Source organism: Puntigrus tetrazona, chromosome 10, assembly GCF_018831695.1.
Source record: "Puntigrus tetrazona isolate hp1 chromosome 10, ASM1883169v1, whole genome shotgun sequence".
In the NCBI taxonomy this organism is placed as follows: Eukaryota; Metazoa; Chordata; class Actinopteri; order Cypriniformes; family Cyprinidae; genus Puntigrus; species Puntigrus tetrazona.
The window spans coordinates 7658234-7677640 of NC_056708.1; the positions used below are offsets into that span (position 1 = coordinate 7658234).

Consider the following 19407-nt stretch of genomic DNA (forward strand, 5'->3'; position numbering starts at 1 on the left):
AAAAGTCAGCTTGGAGAAATCTGCTTTTACAGCATTTGAGTCTACATTTATTCAGTATTATTGACATTAAAGGGGTAGTTCGCTCAAAAATGAAAACCCAAGCATCATTTACTCACCCTTTCTTTCTTGCTTGGAACACAAAAGCAGATGTTTAGCTGAATGTACAAAATGCTCCATTTAGTGAAAGTGAGAGTTCTGTCACGGCTTTATAAAAGCAGGCCTCATCTGCAATATTACAAGTCTTCTGATACGATTGATGACTAAATTTAAATTTATTGAAAGCTTTCACTAAACATTTTGCTTAATAAGTTTTGGTCACCATTCACTTATTTAATCACAAATAGGTGGTATGACATTCTGATAAATTATTCCTATTTTTTTATGCTTCCAAGAAAGAAGGTTTGGATTGAGAATGAGTAGATTGATGAATTTTTATACTGTGTAATATGTGCGTATATATGCCAGTACAATATAAAAAAACACTGTGTCTCTTACATTAAAAATTGATATATGTGTATATCAATAATCAAAAATTGCCACTATCAGACTCACCCAGAGAAAAACTGTTGAGCTCTTACAGTTCTCAGTTATGATTTAAATTTTTGTTTCTCCTAAATATCATGTGGAGGAATCAAAATGTCAATAGCTGCCATAGAGTACAAACCTATAAAAATAATGCATATAGCAGTATATAAGCAAGTTTATTATTTGGTCTTGAAACAAATTTGGCAGATCTGAGTTCATTAAAATAAATAAATATATATATATATATATATATATATATATATATATATATATATATATATATATATATATATATATATATATATATGTGTGTGTGTGTGTGTGTGTGTGTGTGTGTATATATATATGTATATATATGTTGAATTTTCATTGTCATTGCATTACTTCAGTCTTCAGTGTCAGATGATCCTTTAGAAATCATTTGAATAAGCTGATTTGAGAAACCTTTCTTAATCTTTTATTTAGAGTATAAATTGTTAGAGTAGTATGTTTTTACATTAGAAATGTTTTTACTGTTACTTTGATCAATGTTATGAATAAATATAGGCATTTTTATAAAACAATCATTAGCACTTTAGTGTAGGGACCAATTCTTACTATTAACTAGGTGATTATTAGAATGCCCCCATTGAGCATTGCTTTGCATATGACATTTCAATACTTTAAATCTCCATTAGCTCTCCATTTAATTGCAATGATGCCTTGGAGACACAAGTGTGAATTGTGATTTTTCCTTCCTACGGGCTTCATGGTGTTGCCTCACGATGACACAAGAAGCAAAGATTTCCCATCATCTGATTGGCTGTTAATAGCACACCTGATCCGCACAGCCCTATCTGATTGGCTGAATCAGAGGTGTCACTGCTTCAACACCAACGTCTACCAAGTAACTCTTACTGCACCGAGGGTGTGAAACAACACATATCAAAGCCGGGAAGAAAAAAAAAAAATTTTACGGTCTAATATTAGTCTTGTGCGAAAGAGACACTCTGTTGAATCTGGGATAATTGAACTAGTTTATATTTCCATTGGTCTCAGTATTCAAAGAGGACCCATAAATTACTTCACACTTGCGCACGGGAGTGTGAGCATGTTTGCTGTGTGTGTGTGTGTGTGTGTGTGTGTGTTTATAAAGAGTTGCGTTTGTCTTCGAGAAGAGGTGTTTGTGTGCATGCAAAGATTAAGATGAAAAAGTGTGTGTGAGGGTGCAGTCGCTGTAATGCGTTTGCAACCCGAGATTCAGGTGGTGATGCAGGCGGGCGTGCAAATACGTGCGTAGAATTTGTTTCCGTGGCAACAGGCATGAGTGAGTCAGTGCTGGTGAGCTTCTATTAGACAGAGAGAGAGAGATGAGGCAGTTTCCATAGCGACTCAGCATCACAGCTGCCTGTGTGTGTGTGATTTTGTGTGTCCGTGAAAGGACCTTGGTCTGTGTAACTTTTATTTTATTCTCTTTTGTGTGCCATTTCCTTTTCACATCTCCATCTCTTCCTGTCTCTCTCTCTCTCTCTCTCTCTGTCACTCCGGCTATCTCTCTCTCTCTTTCTCGTCTGTCTCACTCTTTCTTTTATGATTTCCCCATTTCTCTCACCCACTCTCTTTCTTTCTTTCTCACAGACCCCCTCCTTCTCTCTCGGGGTAAACAGATGTCGTGGTAGTTATTTATGTTTCTGCATGGTCTGGTTTTCATATGAATTATCTACAGCGCTTGCACACCACAGAAGCACTGGCTAACTGGACATCTCCGAATGCCCTCGCACACTCGATCGCACTCGTTCACACACACACACACACACACACACACACACACACACACAACCATCTCCAAGAGCATATGTATATATGCATGAGCATGTGCAGCTCAAACACACTGTGAGAGAAAAGCGAAAGGGGAACAACCCGTACCAATAAACAGCACATATAGATGTGAATCTAAAAGAGACAGAATATACCAATCTTGAAACATGACATGGGGGACTTTAGATGGGGTCGAAGGACAGAGGAGGTAACACACAAAAGGTAGGGACTCTACCAATGCAGCGTCCTAGAGGGGGATCCGAAACGTGAGATGGTGGAACAGTTCAGTCTGACCTATCCGAGCCTTTTCCAAATATACAGAGAGAGAAACGCACACAGACTGTACTAACTGATACAGAGATACATCAGGGCTACAGAGTTTTGGAAGAGAAATAGACAGACTGTGCCAGCAGAGTGCAGAAACGATGAGCCAATGCGAGGCAGACCGTGCCAAAAGATCCCAGAGTGCGAGGAGACGATTGAGGATATCAGAAATGTTGAACTAACGTACTATTTTTGCGCTATGGGCTGCTAAATTTGCTATTATGTGCCATATGCAGTGGAACATGCAGTACTCACAGTACTGTATCCCACAATGCAGTGCGTTCAACCTGACCTTCTATTTTAAGAGTGACAAGTGAACTGGAAGCAATATCAGCCACTATTTCCTTTTTTTTTTTTGCCTCTTCTTCCTTGACTCATTATTTGAAAAGACCATCAAATGGTAGAACGCTACTAATTCCACTAATACTGTTGCACAACCTTTTTTTAGAAAAGGAGTAGGCAGTATAAAGTGTACAGGGAAAAAAGAAAAGAAAAATGCAAATGGATTATGAATACACTAAATAAGCATGAAATGTATTTATGTGGCTTATTTTTTTAGTAATTGTTCTACAGAAAATGGTTTGTTCCTGCTGTAAGTTTTAATTTTGTGGAAAACATTTATTTTTCAACCATATCTTTCGATTCAAATGTTTTTATAAAATGCTTTTATTAAGAAATTATGGATTAAAAAGGATTGTTTAAAAAATGTGACCCCTGTCTTCTTGGCTTTTGCTACAAATATTCCGGCATGCCTTAATCAATGCTACAAAAGATTTATATCAAATATTTTTAAACTTTATGCTCATCAAGAGATTTTCACAAAAGCAGCTCTACTGTTGTCAACAGATATGAAATTATATCAGCTATTAATAATAAGTGATATACTGTCACCATGTCCACACCGAATGGCAAAATACAATACCTTTTCTGCTGTCATACCACGCTCGTGTCCAACACAGTGTAATAGTAAATATATAAGTATATGTTTATGAATGTCAGGCTTTCACTAAACAGATCAGTGCTGTTTATTTTATAATGACGCTACAGCACTGGTATTTCATATTATATATGTTAATAATAATTTTTATTAATTGTTAATAATCTTTGTGCATTTTATGTTTCACGCAGATATTAGAGATCGTCGGAAGAAGCCTGTGATGTTGTTTATCCATGGTGGATCATACATGGAAGGAACGGGAAACATGTTTGATGCAAGTGTTCTTGCCGCCTATGGAAATGTGATTGTGGTCACTATGAACTATAGATTGGGCGTCCTGGGTAAGTACAACATTATAGCAAGACTTTTAATGCACCGTTTGTATGTAGAATTGTCTCCTAAAAGCACTGAGGATTTTTATAATTATTATTTTGCTAAATAATAAATTTTTTTAACTTAGGTCATCATTTATTCACCCCATACTGAAAGATGATATGCTGTTTTTAGTATGCTCTTCTCTGTCGTTTTTTTATGGTAAAATGGACTGTGAAGCATCAAAATGAAAAAAAGCACCATAAAAAATTGTTGAAAATGCACCCCACGTGGCACGTCAAGTCATGTTGCGCTAGATTTGGCATCAGTGAAGTCGAACGTCATTGATTCTCCCGCCAAAGCTGCCGCAACACGTCTTGACATGCCATTTTTGAACGTAAGGATGTGCAAATGAGATTTGAGTGCAATTGCTTCAGAACACTTCCTTCAAATTTCAATGCTGCGAATGCATTTTTTACAATTATAGTATTTAAACTTCACCTTGGACCACAAAACCTTTTTTTTTAGTTTAGGCTTTTATTGAAATTGGGTTTGAGACATTTGAGATGTGCATCATCCGAAAGCTGAATAAATAGGATTTTCATTGATGTACGGTTTGTAATGACAATATTTGGCTGAGAACTATTTAAAAAATTCAATTAAAAAAATTGAGTGAAAGAAAAATCAAAATATTGAGAAAATTTAGGAAAAATATGTCATGTTTATACATGAAATACACACACACACACACACACATATATATATATATATATATATATATATATATATATATATATATATATATATATTATTACATATATCAATAGAAATGCATAGTATGTAAATATTTTTTTAAATATATATACTGTACGTGTGTGTATTTACATATACATAATAAGAACGATACAGCAAATAAAAAATAACTACTGGTCATAGTTATTTCCTGAATTATTAGATTGGTTTTTCCTCTATAAAGCTGACTTTTGTCAGACATCCTAAAGAAAGGTGAAAAGGTGGGGATGAAAAGAAAGGGAGGAAGTTCTAGTGGCCGTTCAACTGTATAGAGCTCGGTTATTGAATTGTAAAATCTATTTTTTGAATTATATGAAGCCATCAGAGAGATTTTAGAAGAATATTGATTCATTCTCTTCATTTTTGGAGTATTTTTGAGTCATTAGCATCTAGATGTGGTGTTCTGCTCTACTTCAACTTTAACACATTAAGTGACCTCATCTGGAATAGAGGAATTACAGTAATGCAATCAGGAAGAAGAAAGGGTCGAAACTCTAGAAGTGAAGTACTGCTCTCTGTCAATTTAAAGATATTGAAAAGAGATTTTAGGATATACGAATTACAATAACCCAATCGGGAAGAAGTAAAAGCCTATATTACACTTTCAGTGGCACTAAACCGTAAAAAAAGACCCAATTATGACCGCATTTCCTAGCTGTTAGTAACAACATTAAAGTACACTTAAGTTTCCAGTTTGGTTTAGGTGTCATATCAAAGATTCACAAGGAATGTTTCACGCATGGTTTGAGAGAACCATGTTTGGGCTGTTTTTGTACAGAGATGGGTTTGTAGTCGAGATGTCTCCCTTTTTCCATGAGCGCATAATGAATGCAGAAGGCCGGGGTGAGTTTACCTTCAAGAATGACAGATTGAATATAAATCTAAACAGACTAAGAAGGTAAATGAAACAGTTCCCTGTGGAGATGAAGTGATCTGAGGGAATCACAGTCAAAGTTGTAAGTGAAGTAGTTTTGGTCTGTGTGTGTGTTCTCAAGTGTGTTTATTTCATGCGCTGATCAAACGCTTCCCGTATTAGCCGTTCTCATACCGGCCTGAGCAAGAAAATGAAAAAAATAAGTAAAACACTGAAAGTGTTTCGAATATTTATGCGCTATGTATTAAATTTTCAACAATATTCTACATTTTGATGTCCTTACTATTGCATGTTTAAAGGGATTTTGAAAATGTTGTCATCATTTACTGACCCTCATGTCTTTCCTAACCTGTATAATTTTCATTCTTATGTTTAACGCGAGCACACACAAAAAAGATGTTTCGAGGAATTTTGAAGAATCTAAAAGTTCAGTGGGGGATCATCAACAGTAATCTTCAGTATATCTTCTCATAATGTCTCGTGTTTGGGTGAATTATTCTTTCATGTCCAGTATGGCTGGGAATTTTATTTAAATTTAAATTGAAAATTATTTAAAAATGATTCTTCATTCAAGAAGTAAAATACAAGTTGCTTACACAAATACAAATACAGCTAAAATACATACCTGTGTGTTTTTAACTAAAACATTTAAATATTATTTATATTATATTATATTATATTATATTATATTATATTATATATATATGTGTGTATATATATATATATATATATATATATATATATATATATATATATATATATATATACATATAAATAAATGTATAAATGCATTTACATGTAAATACTTTGCAAACATACTGTATGCATGTGTTTTAATACATACACACAGTTAAAAGATGTTATGTAAAGAAAAACGTTTATTATAAAAATTGCAATAAAAAATGTTGTATGGCAAATAAATTCATTCTTAAAATCACTAAACTGAAAAAAAAGGTTTTGAATCAGTTCATTACACTGATTAATGAAACAGAGACTAATCAAAAATACATATTTGTAATATAAGTAAAAGAAGCAATTTGATACTGAAATGTGTCATACTTGTCATGCGCAATGAAGAATCCTTTAGCTAAATGGTCATTAGGAAATAGTGAGCCAATAAAAACGCATTAAAATCATTGCAGTATATACTGCGTTACTTAATTTTATAGCCATACAGATTTTAGAACTCCAGCATTTTAGTCTGTGTTTTAGTTTTAGTTTCAGTCAACAAATGTGTCAATAAAAAAGGTTCACATTAGAGTATCTATACTGCACATTTTGGCAAGTGGTGAGCAGATATCTATGCAGACAAAAAAATATGCATACACCAAGTATGTTAAATACAATGCATGAAAAAACACATAAATGCACGCTGCCTTGAAAAGATGAAAAAGGACAATTATTAGCAGGGGTGAGAAATTTTGGTACATGGATGAATAAGAGTAACCTTTCAGTGTATTATCTGTCTCTCTCCCTTTCTCTCTATTTTGCTTTAAAGAGGTTTTTCTATAGCGGTGAAGAGGATTACGCATTTGTGTCTTGCCATTCCATCCCCATTGGATGATTGGATTGGATGAAGCATTTTCAAACTGAAAAAAAAATGTACAAAGGAAGCAAAAAAAGAGAGACAGAACAGTATTCCACATCATAAAAGCAGGTTTAGCACAAAACCGGACCCTTTATCCATCTCCCATACGCATAGACACCAGCCAGAAATGTATGAGCTATATTCAAATGCACCTTTACACAGCGAAAGACAGATAAAAGGAAAAAGGGCCAGAGAAAGGGGGAGAGAGGTGGAGAGAGAGAGAGAACGAGTGAAAGAGACAGAAGGGAGATATGTGAACATGCTAAAAATAACCGTCAGAAGCGCCTTTTTAAATCTGCAGTGAAGCAGAGAATTCATTCAAACCAATGCTAATGCAGCACACGCACAAACACACAAACGCAGCGTTGGTTTCTGCATTCTGACCCGCTCGTTCAGGTTCCTGTGTGTTTTCGAAGGCTCATACACACGTGTGGTTATCTGAAATTCCTCACACACGCTCCGAGGAGGAGGTGGCAGAAGGCCAGAGTGAGCTGCGAGTGCTAGTACACATGTGCGCCGTGTACTGCGGCAGGCTAGCTGCGCTAGCATTAGCGCTCTGCCAATGTGCAAGTTCTCTCCAGATCTGAGGCGCCCTCACCTTCCATCTTTGCCTCTGCCCAGCTGGCCCTCGGAGCTGCTGATTTGTGTACCACAGCCATCTGCTCAGACTAATTAACTAATTAACTAATTAATGAACTCTGGGGAAGAAAGAACGCGCTGTCGATGGGCCTTGCGGGTTAGTGCTGTTTTCTTACCAGGGCCTAAGCGTTCCTGCATTTCCCTGTTCGAATTACCCCCTCACCTCACTCACTTCTCTCTTTCTCTGCCTCTACCAGCCCTTCATCAAATCTGTCCTATTTGAAGAAACAGATTACCCTAATTAGGTTCCTAATTCTGCACTTTATTTCAGCAGTCTTTATTTCAGCAGTTTTACACTTTCGCCACCAGCTAACGCAGAATCCCTGAATTATGATTCACGCGCTGCCGCGCTCCTCTCGAGGATGTTTGCTTTGAGCTATTTGCGTTTTCGAAACACGCTTTTCAGTTTTTGTTGTGGACGCTAATCACATAATTATAAATTCAAAGGGAAACAATGGATGTTTGCGGTGTTGGTATCTGAGAAGTGGAGGAGATGATTTTTGCAAATGTAAATGACACCTCAGATCTCAGACTAAAGAGGACACATTTTCATATTTTATACCCACTGTCCACACCACAACTATAATGATAAAGGCACAGAGAAAAGATATTGTTGGAATCATTTTCAGAACGATTTTTATCCAGCTGATGAACGATACAAACATTGACAGACAATCAAAATCCATCCTGCTATAATAAGCTTGAAAATTTAAACCGGCAGATGCACATTCGCTTAAGAATAAACAGACAATATCGTTGGCTGGTGTGCATACTAATATTGTTATCTTTTTGGTATCATCCTTGGTGTGACAAATATGAGGCATGAGGCTCCAACATTAAGGGGCCGTTCACATGTGGCTTTTTTGAGCGCTGAAGTTTATTATTTCAAATGTAGACGCACGGTTTGCACACTCATAATTAAAGGGACGTTAGTTTTTCCGCACTGTGATAAAAACTTTTCCGAATGCTGCAAGCACACCACAGGTCATGTGACAACAATCAACCAATCAGCTTCATCCTGTCCCGTGACAACATGATAGTTAAGAAAAAAAAGGAGCTTCATACTTTTTTCCTAACAATCCTGTATTTTCGTACAAATTCATATGAAATTGTCAGACATTTAGATCAGAAAGGGATCTAATGGTCAGGAGATCAGGTTGGAATCTAATGGCTAATGTTATCAAGAGATGAAACTCATTCATTTTATCTAATCACTAAATTCTGTTTAAAGTACAAATGGCCTCTCTCCGCCTCATTCTTTTTTTTTCAGTGGCGGTACGTCCTCTGGTAAAACAGGCGGTTAGTTGTCTGTAGCCTGTTGTAAGGTGCAGCCGTGCAGAACGCAGAATATTGTTTTTATGTTTGTGGGATATTGATGTAGCCTAACAGCGGGGCCCTGCGAAGCACAGCTGATTAACTATTTTACTATACTTCACCGACCAATATTCTTGTTTTCAATACAAATATTTCAGTGACAGAAACACACTCTCCTGTGAGGAATGGAAAGGACAAATCGGGCACTGAGGTTTATGGGCTTTCTGCAGACAGAAGCTGTGTAGGAACGACACTGACTGCTTGAGAAGAGAAAAAACGTAGAATGAATTCAATTCACAAGTAGGAGTTTGAGTTGAATTAGAATTGTTCTATAGTTCTGTGTATCGTTCTTTGCAGTCTATCTATCTATCGTTCTAGTGTTCTAGCTTTCTAGCATTCTATCGCAGCACGTCTATCTATCATTCTAGTGTTCTAGCGTTTTATCATTCTTTCTGCAATCTATCTATCTATCTATCTATCTATCTATCTATCTATCTATCTATCTATCTATCTATCTATCTATCTATCATTTCATCTCTTCCTCTGAATATTCCTCCCACCTCTTCATCCCTCTTTCACTCTAGTTTGCTCTCTCTCTCTCTCTCTCTCTCTCTCTCTCTCTCTCTCTCTCTCTCTCTCTCTGATCTGTCGTTCACTGGAATGGTGCATATTCATGAGTCCGGCCCCAAACTGCTGCTCTCAGCACCAAAGTCTGCAGGAGATTCAACTCAGCACTCAGCTCGCAGTGGAACTTACCAAGAGAATCAGAGCGGTGCACAGGGTTAGACGTTTGACTGATCATTTTGCTAAATTGTAATATGATATTCCGTTACACATATGGACGCAACCCACTGTTTAGGATAATCACTGCATTTTTGCAACATTCAACATTGTGTCTGCACACTAGCAAAACACATCCCTCCAGAAGAAGACATGGCTGGTTGCCAGGCAACAGCAAACAGCTCAGCAGAAGGAGGTTAATATGAAGACAGTCAAACCCACAGACTCTCAGCAACCAATTCCTGAGCACAGTTTTCCCATCGATCAGCCGTTTAAACCAATGGCTGTGCTGCACACGCATGCTTCCAGTTATCCTACAGATCACACTCATAAAGGTGCACATATTGCTATATCCTTGCCACTGAACAATCGGTTTTGGAGCTTCGACATGCTCTGAGAGTATTCAGCATAGACAGCGTATCAATAGAATAGCTTCATACCACAATTACTATTGCAGCAGTATATGGTATGTATATTATGCACGGTATGCCATGTTCCTGTATGCATAGAATACCCAAATGACCTTCTGCATTTGCCATCATGTGCAGTATGCAGCTGAGCCCACAATGCATCTGGCATGACTCAGAAATTAGTTTTAGTTAACAGTGTCATATGGTTACTGAAGCTTATTTCTTTCATACTGCAAACTATTATCTAAAAACACAATGTAAAACATTTTATTTGAAACAAAACGTTTAAAGTTGCATGCTGATTTACTGTCATGTGACCTTGCCAAATTGCACATTACATCCCTAATGCGGCGCATATGATGCTGGCGACGTTTGAGCCAAGATGTTAAAAATCTCTTTAATAATTTGTCAGACTAGAAATGGAAGGTTAAGTTGAGCAGGTTGCATTGTGGGATACAGTACCCAGTGAAGTAGGTCAGCCGGGTATCCCGTGCCTACAGAAATGTGCATGCTGCGCACAGTATGCATACTCAAACATAGACACAGATCCAGCACCTCTAGGATTTACACTCACCTAATGCAAAACTATTATAAAAAGACCTCACGTCTACACTTCCCCCACTAATTTGCACTACAGTTGTATTTGTAATGCACTCGGTGACTTCACTCATCTTTAGGGACTCGCCTGTGGTGGCCTGATCCAGCAGTTTGATGAATACGTAATTTGTCTCGTTTTCTATGGGTTGTCCTTGACTCGTGAGGCCGACGCTTACGATGTGAGTTAGCACACATTCAGTTACCGGCCCTGTTAATGTCATTTAGACAGTACGGCTATGTTCACAGTCACACCACAGCTCAGTTTGGCCCAAATCATTGTGTTCCTCAGATTTTTTTTCTCGTTGAGTATGACCATTTGTTACTGTGGTAATAAACTAAACTGTATTTGAAATGTTTATAATATTTAAACTGTATATATTCATGCTGTCGATTAATAAACAGGATTAATCACATCCAAAATAAAATCTTTGTTTACATAATATATGTGTGTGCACTGTGTGTATTTATTATGTATATATAAATACACACAAATGCATGTACTGTATATATGTAAGATATATGTTTTATGAGCATAGACACTTAAGCAATAAATCAGTGATTTTTAAAAAAACTAATATAAAATAAAAAAACTAGTGTTTTTTAATTTTATTTATATTACTACTATTGTAGTATTTATACATTTATACATTTTACTAGGTTTTTTTTTGTTTATTTGTTTATTTATTTAAATGAATGCAAACCATTTTAACAGTTCTAGTTAACAATACTGATCTGAATGGTTTACACAAAAATAATGATAATGATACCTAATAATATGAATGAATGGTTTCATATTTAATAATATATATTCAGTAATATGAATAAAATGATTCAGTCAGAGGGTAAAAATGTACAGACCCTAAATTTTATAGAAATTCGATTTGGGTGATATTGTAAAATATTGATGCTAAAAAATAAATAAATAAATATAAAAAATAAATAAATAAATAAATAAATATATATATATATATATATATATATATATATATATATATATATATATATATATATATATATATATATATCACATCTCTGGACTTTTGTTGTTGTTTTTGTCTCGAGCCACGTGTTATCTGTGCCCTGCCTTCCCATTGTTTAATTGTGTGATTGTCTCCAGCTGCGTCTTGTTAATTTAGTTGATCCCTGTGTATTTAAGCCCTGTGTTTTGTGTTCACCTTGTCGGATTATCAACGTTACTATGTTTCAATGTTTCAACGTACTCTGTTTTGTTCCCGAGCTCTTCTCGTGGTTTTGTTTTGCCTACCTGCCTTTTGTATATTTATTTTGTCATTTTTGGATTAAATCTATTTAAGTTTATTGTATTTTCGAGTCTCGAGCGTTCCTTTCCTTCTCCGAGAAAACCATGAAAGCGTGACATATATATATATATATATATATATATATATATATATATATATATATATATATATTTATTTTTTTTTTTTTTTAATTATTATTATTTATTTTTTTATTAAAATATATTGATGCTAATCACTACTAATGTTTTATTCTGTCATGGAAACGATCTCACGGTTTAGGATAGCGATGCCGTCGGTCATGAAAACACGCTACTGTTTTGCACAGCATGTAAATGAATGTAGCAGATGCAGCAGTATCCTTTAAAACAAAGTCATTATCGGCCTGTGGGAGTTTCAGACGTCAAAAGCTTTTTTTAACATCTGTAACGAACATTCTCAAAGAGCTCTATTTCTGTGTATCCCTCCATCTACGACACACCAGTGGAGCCTTTTATATGTAGAGGTGCCGAGCGCGAGATCTGTTTTCCTGTTGTGTGTTGTTTGTAATATGATGTGCCGCATGTTGTCGCTTGTCGTCTTCCTCACAGGCCTGACTCCTGAAAACAACATGGCAGTTTGTCTTTTTCTCTACTCATCCCTCTTAGTTTCTTTGACGTGCTCTCTTTCTCTAAAACACACACACACACACACACACACACTCGCACACACAGTCACACTCACTGACTTATATTGGGTCTGAGGGCACGTAGCTTTTAAGTACGGGTCTATTTTTATCTCTTTTGCCCCTCTTATGTCTTTTCCCCATTTCTTTTAATATTCCGGAGGAAGCCTATCTTTCACAGTCTGAAGAGTGGTTTCTTAGACATGTGAAATATGTTTGAAATTCCCCTTTTTCTTGCCACATTTTCATGTTTTCAGTGCATCACCAGTTCAGTTAGAATAGTAAAATAGACGGTCTTACATAAGCTCTTTAGTTCTCATTTACACTGTGACTCAAGAGCCTCACACGCCCCATTTTAATGAGCGGTAGCATGCATTATTTGTGGATGTCCGTAATGGTATATGGGCCTCCAGTTTTGAAGTATGTGTGTGGATGTGGGCACTTAAGCTTTTTCTGCCTAGAGAACAACAGTCCAAATGTCTAAACTGGCTAATCGGCTAGACTCGTCATAAAGATGGGCTTGACAAGATGATAATAAAGCTCCTCTCACCAGCAGCGATAACAGTTAATGCATCAAACCCACCCCAGCACCCCTGAGGATCACAGTTCTGAGCGTTGCAGAGGAAAATATGTTCTGCTAAAGCTGCTGTAATTGAAGACACATATGTTTTCGAGCGATTATAAATAGATCTGTGAACTAGCGATGGAATGATTTGAAGCGGTTTGATTCGTTCATTTGTTGAGTCACTGTTCATGTGGGCTGTATCTTGTAGTCGCTTTTAGCAATGAATCAGTCGCGTAAAAGATTTGTAAAAGATTTGTAAAAGATTGAAAAGAAAAAAACCTGAACTTACTGCTTATGTGCGGTACGCTAATTTTATTTCAATCTTGGAAAAAATTTTATAAGTGCGCCTATTATGGGTAATAAAAGGTTCCTGCGAGTAGTTTTAGTTTTGTGAGTGTCAAATGACAGATTGTTATGCATGCTAGGTCAAAAAAAACATAATATGCATTTAATTTTTAACATACTTGTTCAAGGGCTCTCAAACAATTCTTTTTATTTTTTTCCAAACCCCTCTTTTGCGTGGCACGAAACTGCAGTGAATCTGCCCGATTTCTCTCGTTTTCATTTCATTGTGACTGTAATGCCTGATAAGGCAGAGTTTGTGAGCACAGCGATGCTTTGTGTACAGCGTTACCGGGGGAAACCACCATGTTACTGTTTCATAAACGGTAAAACCGTAAAACGGTTTGGGATTCTTTTTAAAAACAACTCGTTTCAGTGATTCAGAGTCAACTCTTTCTTTTGAGAGACAATAACTTTATACATGGTGCACTTTCAGATTTAAGTTCTGCTTAGGCTTCTACGGTACTGTAACTTATGGCACATTTTTGAGTGATAGGTATATGAACTAGCAATAGACTGATTTGAATCTTTGAAAAGCTTAACAAGGTTATCTTTCCCTTACAACCAAAAACGCCTAATGCCTACTGTTTTCCCATTATGTGTACATAAACATGCTCAAATTTACAGATCATTTTATTCCAGTCTTATGAGTACAAAGTGTCTTAAATCTTGAAATCTAAATAATAGGTTCTGCTAAAGCTTTCATGGTATGTTTTGGGCCATTTTAAAGGAATTTATGAATTAGCTATGGAACGATTTGAATCTTTTAAACTTTCTACTGTTTTTTTTGTTATGCTTTGATAAAGATGTTAAAAACAAATTTGAATCTAGTTAAGGAGAGAAAAAAAATGTAACCATTACATTCAAGTATAGTAATATCATAATATGCTATACCAAACATAGTCTATATTATTCATGACCAGTTGAAGTCTATTGGGATCATTCCAAATGGTAACAATGAGCATGACTAATGTTTTAATCTTCTGCCTTAACTCATTCTTTCAGTTTACCAAGGCACTTTGCTCTTCTTGGTTTCAGAGTGCTTGATCTTTGTCAACATGTATTGATCATGGTCTTTTATACCTTTGGTTCACATTGTCTGTTATCTTATCTCCAGTCTAATTCCCTCGCTCTCCGTAGGTTTTCTGAGCACTGGAGATCAGTCTGCAAAAGGGAATTATGGGCTACTGGACCAAATTCAGGCTCTGCGATGGCTCAACGAGAACATCGGACACTTCGGAGGTGACCCAGAGAGAATCACCATATTTGGCTCCGGGGCTGGAGCCTCTTGCGTCAACCTTCTCATCCTGTCCCATCATTCTGAAGGTTTGAAACTCATCAACGCACCATAAATTATAAATACAACATCCCATCATTTAAATAAAGGTCACCAAAAATTAACCCATTTTTATTACATGACAGTAAAGACATTTATAATGTTACAAAAGATTTCAATATTAAGCTGTTTTCAATATTAATCATGTTCAAAAAATGTTTGATGAGCAGCAAATCAGCATATTAGAATGATTTCTGGGGGTAATGTAACAGCAAAGACTTGAAATTTTTGTTTTTCAGCATATCAGAAATATTAAAATATTCCCAAATATATTTGAAAATATTGTTTTAATGCAAAAAAAAAACAAAAAAAAACATTCCATTCAGAAGAGGTCTGGGGTTAGGGATAGTACTGGGGATAGTACAATGATTTTAATACACATGTTAAGAGTGTTTTTCATTTCTGTGTTAATTTAATTTCAGGGATGGACATAAAGTGAAAAATATCTACTGTTCTGATATCATAATGAAGATACAAGCCTCATTCAAAAAGAAGCTTCTATTGAAAAAAAGTAGTTCGATATAATCTTAATTTTATTTCTTATAAAAGACTACATAAAAAGATTTAAGACCGCTAAAAAATAAGTAAGACGTTTACATTTACAAAGTAAAAAATGCATTACTTTTGACACCTTGTGATACTTTATACTCATGAAATTTAAACTTTCCTTGAAAATGGTATAAATATTTCAGAAAGCCAACATCAGTAGAAAGAAAATAATGTCTTTAGAGTCAGATTTTCTACATCTTTATCGTGGACACTCTCATTTGTCATTGACCCATTTACTAACCCTAGTGTCATTCCGAAGCTGGAAGACTTTTATTTTTGGAAATTTGAAATAGTTTTAAAGTATATAACCCTATTTGTGCTATATATTTTTACAATATACTATTTTATGTTCTTAATTTTTTTAAATATTGATATATTGTGCGGCTGTGGGAAAGTGAGACTGATTTTTGGCAATGCCTTGCGGTGTGTGTGAGTTTGTGTGTGTGTGTGTGTGTGTGTGAGTTTGTGTGTGCGAGACTGATTTACACCGCTATCTCGAGATCACACGTGCGTCTGCATTTGATGCCAGTTTATAATGAGTGCTGTGTGATAAAAATGGAGGGATGTGAGACAAATTCATAATGAGCAGCATGTACAACTATGTGTGTGTGATGCAGAAGTGTTGGACTGCAGCTGAGCTGATTCTTAATTGATTTCATAGGGAACTGGAGCTGGGGGGTCTTGTAATAGAGTATAGTGCGAGTGCGTGTGTGTGTGTGTGTGTGTGTGTGTGTGTGTGTGTGACTGGGGGTGGGGAACATTTTAATAATTAATAACAGAATCTGCAGATGAAAACCATGGGACACTTTACATAACAGTGCAGCAGGGTTCTGAAAGCCAAGATGGTTTCCTCATGCTTATCCAGAGCCTTTTCAAACACTGCTGAGCTTACTTTGTCGCTTTTACTCAAGTAATGAATCTGAGTTTATACCTGCCCTATTTACAACACGTATTAAAATGAGCCCCTGACTGATGTTTCATGCTGTTATTGGTTATGCCTTGTTGAAGCCAGCATGACTTTTCTACTGTGCAGACTTCCACCATTTCAGCTTAGCGACATGTTTCTCTGACCATTAAAACTAGTTTCAGAACTTTACTTGTTGATGGGTAGCACGGTTTCATATACAGTAAGATCCAAAAGTCTGAGAAGGCACAGAAAGTCTTGGTCCAAATTTACGGCACAATTGAATATTTTTAAAGATTAAATCCACATTGCATCTCACCTCTCTTTTGTAGTGAGTACAGAAGGCAAAGCGTTTTCTGGCATTCTGTGATTCTGGTATTCCTGTAGCATGACACTAGCAATGCCAAGGTCATGGGCTTGATCGAGAATGCATGAACTGATAAAATGTTTTCCGTGTATGCAACGCAAGTTACTCTGAATGAAAGTGTCTACCAAATGCAAAAATGTACAATTGAAATTATTTTGGAGTGTTAGCCTTCTGAAAACAAGATTCTAGTCTCTTCTGATCTGAAGTTAAAATTCAGTTGTGTTCTTTTCTATTCTTTCCTTTTTTTTCTGAAGGTAAGATTCTGTTCTGAGGAATGTGTTAAGAATGTTTTCTATTAAGATTCCATTTTATTCTGTTATCTGTTAAGAATCTGTTGTTACTTTCTGAACCTAATCTTCTGTTGTGTCCTGAAAATAAGTTTAAATTCTGATCTCTTTCTAGAATTGAGATTATATTCTTTTGTTCTAAAGTTCTCTTTTCTGAAGTGAATATTCTGTTCTAAAGTTAAGAAACCAGCCTGGAAAGCATTTATTGTTATGGAAATGAGTTTCACTGGCTTTCCTTTAGTGATGATAAAAGATATTCAGTGGATTTATTTTACTCTAGGTCATGGGTCACACTCTGTCCACATTGACTCACTCACATTGTAGCCTGTTCTTTGACTTTTCTTAGTCATCTTCTTGTAACTGGCCCCGGTTTCAGGTTTGTTCCAGAGAGCCATTGCTCAGAGTGGCTCCGCCATATCCAGCTGGTCAGTGAACTACCGGCCCCTGATGTACACCAAGATCCTGGCCAAGAAGGTGGGGTGCAGCTACAGTGACACTGCAGATCTGGTGGACTGTTTGCGAAGGAAGAGCTTCAGAGAGCTGGTGGATCAGGATATCCAACCTGCTCGCTACCACATCGCGTTCGGGCCAGTGGTGGATGGTGATGTGGTACCCGATGACCCTGAGATCCTCATGCAGCAGGTGTGATTTTAGACACTGCAAGGTCCCAGAGTTTAGAGTATAATCATGACAGTTAATTAGCGAAAGTGAGTACAATGGGTGACATTTGTGTAATGTCCGCAGGGGGAGTTCCTGAACTACGACATATTGTTGGGGGTGAACCAGGGTGAAGGGCTGAAATTTGTAGATGACAGTGAGGGTGAGGATGGTATTTCAGCCGCTTCCTTTGACTACACAATATCAAACTTTGTGGACAACCTCTATGGATACCCAGATGGTGAGTTCACTGATACACCCATGCTCACTTGCACAAAGGCTGATGTTTGCATGGCCATCGCTGCCACTGAATCTACAGCACAAAAAAGTATTTAATTCAGTGCATTCAATGCAGGTAAATGCATTGATTTAAAATAAATCACTTGTCATATTCAAATATTCAACACAGTGTCTAGTTCTTTCATGAACTAGCAATAGCGTTAAACGATTTGGCACAAGCTGATTTGTTCATGATGCATAGAGCAATTGCCACTTTACATGTAAATGGCTGGTTACCATCCACTTGAGGATTTCCTCTAAAATTCCTTTTAAACCCTCCACCATTCCCAGCTCCACCTGTATAGGATTATTGTATAAGCTATTTGTGCAGCAGCAGTGTGCTATAAATGCTAACAGTCCTGTATCAGTGTATGTATTGGCAGTAGCAAGTTCCTGTACTTGCTTGTAGCAGCTGCAGTAACTGTAAGCTGTTGTATTCTACAACAACCGCAATAATCAACAGCAGCAGTGAAGCAGATCTATTCTGCCAAGACTAAATATGTGAACATTATCATATGCATTACCAGTATGGTAAATCTTTTGAGAGTTGTCATGACAGAAATTATTTTGTAGGGTTTCTAACTAGACACTTGAATAGAGTACCTATTAAAATACATTTTTTGCTAAAGTAGTCTGTGAAGTGCCCTTTGGAAAATATATTAAATGCATATGAAGTGTTTCATTCAGGACAGTCCCACAGATTTTTGTAGACAACACTGACATACGCATCTACACATTCTTTTATTGGTTGTTCAAGGTAATCAGTCTAATTTTACCCCTCACCTTGGGTGTTCTGTCTCACTGTCTCCTATATTGGGTCAAGGTGCCCGGCTTTGTGTGACAACCTACTTTGTCTTTCAACATACCAACATCCATCATTTTTTTCTTTTGGTTTCTCTCTCTCCGCCCTCTCAGGTAAAGACATACTGCGGGAGACTATAAAGTTCATGTACACAGATTGGGCTGATCGCGACAATGGTGACATGCGGCGTAAAACTCTACTTGCACTTTTTACCGACCACCAATGGGTGGCGCCAGCAGTGGCTACAGCTAAGCTGCATGCTGAGTTCCAGTCCCCTGTTTATTTTTATACCTTCCACCACCACTGCCAGACGGAGGCACGACCTGAGTGGGCAGACGCAGCACATGGCGATGAGATCCCGTATGTGTTCGGTGTACCCATGGTGGGCGCCACAGATCTATTTCCCTGCAACTTTTCCAAGAACGATGTCATGCTCAGCGCTGTTGTGATGACATACTGGACCAACTTCGCCAAAACAGGGTGAGAGTTTGATCTGTCCAAATTTGTTTA

General features: G+C 36.7%; 1 protein-coding gene across 1 annotated transcript in view; it reads left to right on the forward strand.

The window, feature by feature from the left end:
* The window catches only part of nlgn2b (neuroligin 2b), a 66341-nt gene that overhangs the window by 42830 nt on the left and 4104 nt on the right, over nt 1-19407 (forward strand). The window contains exons 4-8 of the mRNA XM_043250814.1: nt 3775-3924; nt 14857-15042; nt 17536-17801; nt 17904-18057; nt 19011-19377. Coding sequence (XP_043106749.1) covers nt 3775-3924; nt 14857-15042; nt 17536-17801; nt 17904-18057; nt 19011-19377 — 1123 coding nt within the window. The remainder of the gene's footprint in view (nt 1-3774; nt 3925-14856; nt 15043-17535; nt 17802-17903; nt 18058-19010; nt 19378-19407) is intronic.